General features: G+C 44.1%; 1 protein-coding gene across 1 annotated transcript in view; it reads right to left on the bottom strand.

Annotated features, from left to right (window-relative positions):
* Positions 1 to 8,039, bottom strand: part of DIP2B (disco interacting protein 2 homolog B) — a 70,774-nt gene continuing 62,735 nt past the window's right edge. Inside the window, exons 32-38 of the mRNA XM_074165024.1 lie at positions 6,891 to 7,061; positions 6,316 to 6,377; positions 6,137 to 6,194; positions 5,464 to 5,538; positions 4,685 to 4,862; positions 4,406 to 4,529; positions 1 to 3,914 (exon numbers count right to left, since the gene is read on the bottom strand). Coding sequence (XP_074021125.1) covers positions 3,662 to 3,914; positions 4,406 to 4,529; positions 4,685 to 4,862; positions 5,464 to 5,538; positions 6,137 to 6,194; positions 6,316 to 6,377; positions 6,891 to 7,061 — 921 coding nt within the window. The 3' untranslated portion in view covers positions 1 to 3,661. The remainder of the gene's footprint in view (positions 3,915 to 4,405; positions 4,530 to 4,684; positions 4,863 to 5,463; positions 5,539 to 6,136; positions 6,195 to 6,315; positions 6,378 to 6,890; positions 7,062 to 8,039) is intronic.

Here is an 8,039-nt window from a genome sequence, read left to right as displayed (position 1 = left end):
CAGGCACCAATATTTATTAACACAAGACAAAGGAAACACAATCAATGCGTTAATGGAACACTGTCCAGCCAGATGTTACATTTAAAAATGTATAGCTAATCTAATTTTAAATAAATAAAAACTTTATACATAATTACATAATGCTGTAGTCTGAATTTGACAATGGTAAGTAAGTTGACAGAAACTAAAGAAAAATTGCATTTAGGGGTAAAATTTATCTTGTTTTTACAGCCTTATTTTTAGGACCGTTAGTATGACACATCTTAATTACACTTATTTAAATCAGAAACGCAGTGCAAATTTTAATGAAACAGGACTCAAAATTACCTGTACCCACGGATTTTGCTTAGGGAGCATTCATAAACAGTAAGACGTAGAAAATATTTTACTTCAAAGTGTTAAGAATTCCTAGTTTTTAAGCTTCACTTCAGCTGTTCCTTGGAATCTGACGGACAGCAGCAGGGAATGATTTGCCTTCTGCCAGTGGGGAGCTGGAAATCGAACCGGGCCGTGGGGGTGGCGGGGGCTCGGCACACAGTCCGGCAGCTACGGAAAAGCATCCGAGACCCAACCTGAGCGTGAAACGTGCCCGGCCCGGCTCTGTCTGGGCTCGTTCTTGGACAAACGACACCAGGTGACAGGGAAAGGGAATGTTCCCGTCTCCGACGGCCCCCCCCGACCATCGCCTCTGCTCTGCAGGAACAGACACCCCACCCCGGAGAGGCCACGGGGAAACCCCTCCGTACCTGGCGCACACAGCGGGTCGCCGCACAGGGACGCGTGACGGTTAATTAGATTATTAGATTTTATCCTCATCTACAGACTAAGCAGCGGAAGGAGTGAAAGGGCCCCGCGGCAGGTCGTCAGTGGAGCCCGAGTCAGAAATGGGGGGTTTGGAGTCACAGCTCCCTCCACGCTTCTCCCCACCCAGGACGTGGCTTTTCGCTGCCGCACACGGACAGAAGCCCCCGGCACCGGCAGAACCGGGCACCGACGGGCCATGGAGAAGGGAACATGTTCTACGGGGAGGACTGTGAACTTCCAGCTCTCCAACACAGAGAAACGTAACGTGCCAGAATAAAGACAAAGAGTTAGACAGTAAACTTGCAAGATAAAACCCCAAAGCCTAAGAAGCTATCAATACCTATCCAAATAAAAAACAAGGAGAAAAAAAAAAGTCAAGATAATCCAGTATGTCATTCAAAAATGCCATTTCAGAAAGTCCATCTGCCACAAACTGGGAATCTTTGATCAAATTAATAAACACCTTTCTTATTTCTGAAAAATTGCGAGTAAAAATAAAAGACAATCCTAGAATTGTACTTAAAATCCACTTCAATGGACAAATTAAAGCATTTGTTGAAACGATTTCTCTAAAGCTTTGATTTGAGTAAGAAAAAGGTCAAGACCATGAGAATTTTCTTTTGAAATGGGCAACGCTGAAGCGAGGCTGTGCTGCAGGTCACGCTGTTGGGCAAGAAAACAGGAAAAAAATACAGTGCTGTGTAACACGTACTCACAGGACTTCACCGGCTGAGAAGGGAGAACAACTTCCGTGCCCTTTACACCCTAAATAAGTCACAGACCAACTCCATCAGTCACAGCTACACCCGCCACTTGCTTCGTTGTGGCCAATTTCTTAAAACTAAATCTACTGAAGATGTCACAGGCAGGTATTTCGGACGCAGAGGGCGAGAGCCCAGAGAGCAGCCCCAGGAGCAGCGCGGTGGAGCGGCACCGCCGTGGCGCGTGTGCGCCTGGAAACCCAAGCGTTTGCCAAGAACTTCTGTCTGCACTTGCCATTAACTTCCAGTTTCTAAATCTATTCCCCGCTCCCAAATATTTTTCCAAAATGTCCTTTGGAACTGGTATTGGAATTGGAACTGGAATTAGATGGTAGTTAAGATATCTAAATTTTAATAGTCCTGTTTTCGGTGAAGAGCTAACAGAACGTATCAGGGGTTTTTCAAAACAAAACTGGGGATTGCTTAGAGATGCCCTCTGATAACTGCCACAGGATCTGCCGAGTTCCTTCTATAAAACCCTTAAAAACTGCCCCAAAACTCTGGATGAGGTCACCTCGAACATTTTAACACCAAGTTTATTTACACTGTATATACCCCATTTGACTCAAAAAACCCCAAACCTGTTGCAGTATCGGGTAGCAGCTCTCATTGCTTCCAAAACCTGTATTTTCTCAACACCCAGAGGGATTTATTGTTCTTAAAAGTTTGATTATTAAGTATCAGACAGAAGGAAGGTAATTTTGAGTCAAAGCTTAAGCAGGGTCTCTCCCTCAGCCGCTGTGCAATCACTGCCCAACAGTAAGAGCTTAAACCCGGTGCTCTCAGGCTTCTCTTTCTGTAGTTACTGATGGGAATGCCAACATGGTATTTTGAAGGCTGGGATATTAATTTTCACAAAGTTAATTAACAATGTGATTACCAGAACTGCTCTCTCTCATTTTTGTACCTCCTCCTGTAAACAAAAAGTTGCATTCAACTTAAACCCCAGAATTAATTCTTTCTAGTGAACGCTTGGAGAAAGAGTGGGTTGTTGCCGCCCAGTTTCCATGAAAGCCTATTTACAATATTTCTTGCTCTACCAAGAGGGAACTCTATGGAATAACGCCTGAATTGCACAAAAAGGGACTTGAACTGTGTGTCAATCCAAAGGAATTCTTTTCCCTTTAAACATGAGGTGTCCCAGAGGGTGGAGGCAGAGGCTGCCCCTCAGGGGCATCACACCAGTTATGCATTTTGGGTTTGCACTGCCATTTCTACCAAATTCCATGCTCCTCTTTAAATTCAGCCTCTTTTAGAAAGATGTGCCTTAAAATCACAGGTTTCTAACATGCTATGACACACTTCTGGCCAGCAATAAAAGACTACATACTGAAATAAGAAAACTTGTGAAAGGCGTGTGTATCTCGCATTAGCTGTCCAACCAAACAGAACTATGCCAAGGACCACAAAAGTTACTTGTCCTTAAAAACGTCTACCTTCAGCTGTCATCATTATCCCAAGTTAATCTTCTATCTAAGTGAATTATGTATAGTAATATTTACATATTTAAAATATAGGCAAAATTCTTTTTAAATTCAAGAAATATCTATATGAATAAGTAACTCTTAGATTCCGTAAGTTATCGATTTGGTCATGGCACAATTTTAAATAAGTCGTGTGATCCCACGGAATGGATAGCTACAGTACAGATGCCAACTACATTATATAGCAGGGAACTGCGGAACTCTGATGACCCTTTTCTTAATAGTTTATTATCTTAACTAAATAAACCCTCCCCTTATAGAATCCTAAAACAGTATTAGATAAAAATACAAATATGTACAACGGATGAAAAAAGTAACACTACTGTAAAGGCCTTAGGGATTTTGTAGCTCACACACTTGTCAACTTTGCGTTTTCTATAAAGCTAATATTTCAGTAAACTGTTACGAGTGTTTTCCATTGTCTACCACATTTCCTTTTGTCCGATGGTAGTTAACAGGATCTTAACACCACAGGATGAGATGAAGGGAATGTGGCAGCAATCTCAAACTTTATATCAAGTATTAGTAATATTCACCAGCTTCGTTTCTACAGCCACCCTTTGTCACTTAGTGGTCCCGCAGAGTTTCTGAACGTCACTTCCCCCGTACACGTTACATGTTATAGGCTACGTATATGGGGTCTAACTGGTCGGCTAGAAAACTGTCACGGAGATGCATTCGCTGTTTCTCTCCTCTGGAATTGATAGGAATAACTCCAGGATCCACCACCACCACCACGCCCACAATCAGGTAATGTTCTTCCAGGACCACGTTTGTAACCAGAGGAACCAAATCCAGGGCTTCCTGCTCGCAGCCACACAGCTCCACCACCACCACCAGCAAGTTGGTCCATGTGAACACAGCACTGAAAGTTAAAAAGAAAAACAAACAAACAGAAACCCCAGTTATTTTCACAAAGATCCAAAGTTTACAGTTCTTTGTCCTTAGATAGAGTTTACCACCTGCTTTGGGCTGCGTTTCCAAGTGACCTAACTCCGAGGGGACCTAGTCCCAGCGTGTTGAAGATCAGCTCGAACACATCCCGATACCACCCAGCGTGACACACGCACTAAATGCTGCTTTCACTGACTCAAACATAGACGGTTCTTCACATCACAGAGCAGGAAATCATCATTTCTATTTTTAATTAAGGCTTGTGAGAAAACATTGAGTCAGTGAGCCCAGGATTATTCTGATCTACAGATGGGAAACGAGGTGCACGACTTGCTGATGGTAACACAAGAAAAGGATCTGAATCTGCCTCACGTATTTTTTTCTGTAAATCCTGCATCTTTGCATGAACATTGCTACATTTCAGCTAGGTTAGGATGAATTCCATTTTGGCAGCTGTTTTACCATTCAGCAATGCTTCTGTGTGTTCGAGATACAGAAGTCTCGATGTCAATGGGGTGGTACCGCAGCCCCCTCAGTTCCAGCGTTTCATCCAGTGCTCCAACAACGTATAGTGCATCGTGGCGCTCTAGAGAGGAGAGATGGGAAATTAAGCATACCATGGGAGCAGAAAGTGTCAGACAATAAATGGAATTTAGATAAAACAAACATCTCTGGTATCCAGACATGTGAAAGCAAGCTCTTCATCTTTATTTAGAAAATAAAGACGAGTTTCTGCCGTACCTCCACTGGCTGCTGTGAGCTCAGTCCGACGAACAAAACCAAGGTACCCAGTCCGAGCCCAAAGTGTCTGAGCAGCGTCGCCAAAGCTCAGGCGAGTGTTGAAATGATCAGCTTGAAGGGTTTCATTGTCGTAGATGGTGTAGTAGCCACTGGCCGTGTGTGGACTGTTCACCCAGATCTGCACAGGAAGCAGAAAACCAGTCAGATCCACACACTGCAGAACCAGAGCATCTGCTGAGCATTGAAATGAACAAGTAATAAACTGTAACAAGAAGGTTCCCTTTTTATCTGAGATTTTTCAATCCAAAAATGTTCTGCATTTAGTTCAAACCTCCGAATATCCTGTAGGATCTTAAAAATGCATCTTGCAGATCTGCTCTCCCAATACCTGTAAGCTGAGGATCATCTGAGTAAATAAACTGTGGATTTTTATAACATGTGAAGTCAAAAAATTGATAATAACCTATCACCACAGATCAAATATACTGGTGTGTAATCAAGATAAGGAAAGCAAAACGTAAATTAGATTATTTGGAAGCCAGTTATGCAAGATTTAGAGTGGAATAAACCTTCCCTTCTAGTAGGCTTTCTTCTTCGTAAAACTTGGCAGTAAAATAACCCAGCCAAATTCTGAACACTCCAGCAATAACTCAGCTTAAAAAGGCCTCAAGTATCACCACTCACAAACTGTCACCCCGCAGCTTACATAAGCCCACAGAGAGAATTTAGTGCAAGGAGATGACAACAGAAGTGACCCAAATAGCGAAATCTGCACTTACCTCCCCAAGGTGAGAGTCTCCAAGAGGCCCTTTTGTCTCAGGATTCACGATGACCACTTTGACTCCAGGTAAAATCTAAAGATCACAAGGAGGACTATGTAACCCGTGTATGGATCATCTTCATGCACAACTAAAATACAAAGGCTGTTTGTTCACCTCCGCGAAGGCATCATTTCACCCACAGAAACTACAAACATAGAAAACATGCTAGAGCATGTATGCTGAAGCACGCTAACGGAATGAAGGCATTTCGCCACTCAAGAGCCACACTGGGAAGGGATTCCAGGCCTGTAAACATTGCTAGACCTTGATTTTGAAAAATCCAATGTTAAAAACTACTGGGAAACCTCTTTTTGTTAATCCATTTAAAGAAGGAAACGAGCTACAGTAAATGTCAAATGCTGATTTCAAGGATGCAACAGCAGACACTTTTGATAGGGTTCATTTACTGTAAGCAGAACCAATTCTCCCAGTTCGCACCAGAGCACGTTTCTAAATCAACAGATAGTTCATTATAAACCAAACTGACCTCCAGAGGAAGAGTGTAACCACCTATCCCCTCTTCTCATGCCATGCCACAAGACTACCCTTCCTCGCTACGCATCTAGGTCACGAGGGGCATGAAAAGCAACATGAGGTGATCAGATGCCTTTAGGCAATGAGAAGAAATTACCTTCCCAGACTCTGAGAGCAGCAGGCTTTGTGGAGCCCCCCTTTCCACCAGACGTACTCTGAGGGTAAAGAAAACATTGTCAGGGAAAAGGAGCTGAAATCTGCTGAGAGGTGTGATAGCTCAGTACCATTACAACATTTTATAGAGTTAGTAAATAAGTTGAAGTAAACTGACTGTACCTGTCATGTCTCAAGGATTTCAGATCTACATACACCGTGGTGGGATCGGGCCCAGATGTTCCCTGAAGAGTTAACATTTTTAAAAAAAGTTAATGTCTCTACAGAAGTCAGGGTAACTTCTGCCTGAGCTCATAAACCTTTCCAGGGGTTTCTTACCGGCAGCAAAATTCATATTCACATTTCCCCACCTTTGCAGTTGCACTAAGGGAAACACTGCAGTAACCAGGGTGTTTTCTCTCTACACCAACACCAGTGTGGGAGGTGTCTCTGGGGAGGGGGGGCTGCTATGGAGACACACTCAGCTATCGGCCCTGGGGCAACTAGTCACTGTTTACATGGAAATAAACAGTTCTCTAATGTCATGTTTCACTTGCTTTGAGCATCTGCGATATAATCTGGCAGCTGAAAACAAGAGAAGCTGCTTAAATCTCGTGCCAGCTGTTCTCTACAAAGCAGATGTCAGGCTATGCAACGCAGAAGCCTGTGCAGAGCAGGAATTTTGCCGATTCAGAACCCAACTGAACCTGGAAATGCGACGCCCGGGACAGCACATGCACTAGAAAGCCCTGGGTTACCTGTAAACAGATTGCAACGTTGACTCTCGAGCCGAAGGTGGTGCTTACAGCACGAGAGGACAGGCCGATGTCTTTGAAGAGTTTGGAGAAGGAATGAGTGAGAGAAACTCGCGGCCGTTCCTCTGCAACTACCACACAAGTCCGGACACAGGACAGATTGATTCCTCGTGTCTGGAAAAAGCACAAATGAGCGCAAAGGGCTGTACATGTTAATTACCTCTGCCACACTGCACCAAGATCTGTCCCCACACAAGTAGCGACATTTGCCTTTTATTCCTGGAAATTACTCCGGAAACGCAGGGCAAACCCTCTTCTTGTCTTCAAGTTATTTCTTCTTTCAGCTTCTATTTGTAATTATAAAATGTGTCTGACCAGAGCCTAGAAACACTGCTAGAAGAAAATACGCACTAACAGTTCTTCTGCCTCTGCTACAGAACATAGAATCCCGTGCTTCTGCGGTGCTCTTCAGCTCCGATCACATCTGCTATTCACTGCTTATATAGATGGAAACCAAACCAGGTGAGACCAAAGTCATTTACTGGGATTACACCGGGTCTTTAACAAAACCAGGACCAGAATCCATTATTATTTCTAGCCATGATCATGAATGCACTGACCAGCACTAGCCAGCTGTTGGAATCTCTGTGTTACGCTGTTTAACTGGTGACACCCCAAAGCAGACACCACCAGAACACACTGATCCTTAACCGCACAGTACACTGTCAGTAAACCCCATGCAAAAAGCCACTTCCAAGTGTTTTATGTAGCTATTTTTTTTCCTTCCTCTCATCTCCAAGGAGAAACCTCCTTTATTTAGCAAACTGCCTGAAACATCTGCTTTCCTTTGTCTGCTGGTCCGAGCCCTCGCTGCAGACTCTTACACGAGTGACTCCTCTGCAGAGCATCCTGCTGCCGGCACCTCACCCCGGGCTCTGCCCAGCAGCCTCCTCCCACAGAATCACAGAATTGGCAGAGTTGGGAGGGACCTCTAGAGTCCCCATCTAGTCCAACTCCCCTGCTAAAGCAGGGTTGCCCAGAGCACATCACTCGGGAGCATCCAGACGGGTCTTGAAATCATCTCCAGAGAAGGGGACTCCACACCCTCCCTGGGCAGCCTCTTCCAGGGCTCTGGCACCCTCACCGGAAAGA

Source organism: Numenius arquata, chromosome 29 (assembly GCF_964106895.1).
Source record: "Numenius arquata chromosome 29, bNumArq3.hap1.1, whole genome shotgun sequence".
NCBI lineage: Eukaryota > Metazoa > Chordata > Aves > Charadriiformes > Scolopacidae > Numenius > Numenius arquata.
The sequence above is the reverse complement of the archived record's forward strand: the minus strand, read 5'-3'. Positions and strand labels throughout refer to the sequence as shown.